This window comes from Myotis brandtii, unplaced genomic scaffold (genome assembly GCF_000412655.1).
Source record: "Myotis brandtii unplaced genomic scaffold, ASM41265v1 scaffold1408, whole genome shotgun sequence".
In the NCBI taxonomy this organism is placed as follows: Eukaryota; Metazoa; Chordata; class Mammalia; order Chiroptera; family Vespertilionidae; genus Myotis; species Myotis brandtii.
The window spans coordinates 726042-727418 of record NW_005355029.1 but is presented as its reverse complement, the minus strand read 5'-3'; the positions used below and the strand labels follow the sequence as shown (position 1 = coordinate 727418).

Below are 1377 nucleotides of genomic sequence, written 5' to 3'. Positions count from 1 at the left end.
ACCCTCCGAGGCCGACCGCAGGGAGCAAGCGCTGAGCTGTCTCCGGAAGGCCCTTCCCGGGCTCGGGGGCGCTCAGGCGCCAGGCAGGTGCGTGGGGAAGGAGGACTGGGGTGCCCCTGTCTGCCCGTTGGGGATCCCAGAGGCCAGAGGGGTTGGGATGGTTGGGGTTCTGCGCCACCTGGCCGTGTGATGGTGAGGCCTCACCCTCCAGCCTCAGTTTCCTCATCTGGGAAATGGGAGAATGAGATCGGGGAGCCAGAGTGCTTGGCGGGCAGCGGGAGGGGGACACAGCTACCATCTGAGGCTGCCGCCTGCATGCCGTTGGGGGTACGGGTACAGCGGCACTGCCACGGGGTCCCCAGGTGGCTCGGTCCTGCTGAGGACCCCTGTTTAACACCCGGGTGTCACCTGTCTGACCCGGGGGTTCTGAGCCACCCGTGCCTTCTGCACACAACCGGAGCGGGTGCCATCCCGGGATGGAGGAGGGTCGTGCCAATGTCCCGGGCTGGGCCAGCCCAGGCTGGTGTGCGGGCAGCGCTGGAGCCCAGGGTGGGAGATCGAGGTGTCACAGGGCGGGTCCTTCCTGCCTCTTCCAGCTTCTGGTGCCCGGGCACCCCTTGGCTCGCGGCTGCCTCCTCCCCTGCCTGTCACCACGCCTGTCTCTCTGTGTCTGTCTGCCTGTTGTCTCTCATAAGGACGTGTCATTGGACGTGGGGCACCTTAATGCGGGATGGCCTCACCCTCACTGATTACACTGGCAAAGAGCCTGTCCCTGCCGGGGGCAGGAATTGTGGGGACACCATTCAGCTCACTACTCACCTAGCGAGTAAGGAGATGCCATGCCCGGCTGGCACACTGCCCACTGCCTTGTGCTGCCCCCTGCCCAGAGCGGCCATGGCTCCCGGGTGGCCACGGACCAGGAGGGCGAGCTAGGCAGGCCCGGGCGGGCCACGGCTCTGCACAGGCGGGGGAGGGAGGGACAGGGTGCGGCCGCTCCTCGCACACCCCATACCTGATGTGTTCGGGGGGCATTTGAACCTCATCCCACACCAGCCTTAAACAGGAGAGTCAGGTCAGACGTACGGCAGTGCCGGGAGCGTGTCCACGGCCTGTCCCGCCTCCCTGGAGGGGCCTGCCCTCCCCCAGGAGGGTGGGCATTGGAACCAGCCACCGAGGGAGGCTGAGGGGCTTCTGCTGGCATCATGGGAGGGACTCCTGGATCCACCTGTGCCTGATCCCTGCTCTCGCACCCACAGGCCCTCCCCAGCCACTGCCTCTGCTTCCAACGGCCTTCCCAGAGCCGAAGGGCCACGAGCAGGTCCGTCGGCCAAGCTGCCACAGTCGGCGTCTCCCCCGGCCCTCACCCCCCCGGCCAGG

General features: G+C 67.4%; 1 protein-coding gene across 1 annotated transcript in view; it reads left to right on the top strand.

The window, feature by feature from the left end:
• Positions 1 to 1377, top strand: part of MICALL2 (MICAL-like 2) — a 41178-nt gene that overhangs the window by 13068 nt on the left and 26733 nt on the right. The window contains exon 4 of the mRNA XM_014535273.1: positions 1257 to 1371. Within this exon, the coding sequence (XP_014390759.1) occupies positions 1257 to 1371 (115 nt within the window). The remainder of the gene's footprint in view (positions 1 to 1256; positions 1372 to 1377) is intronic.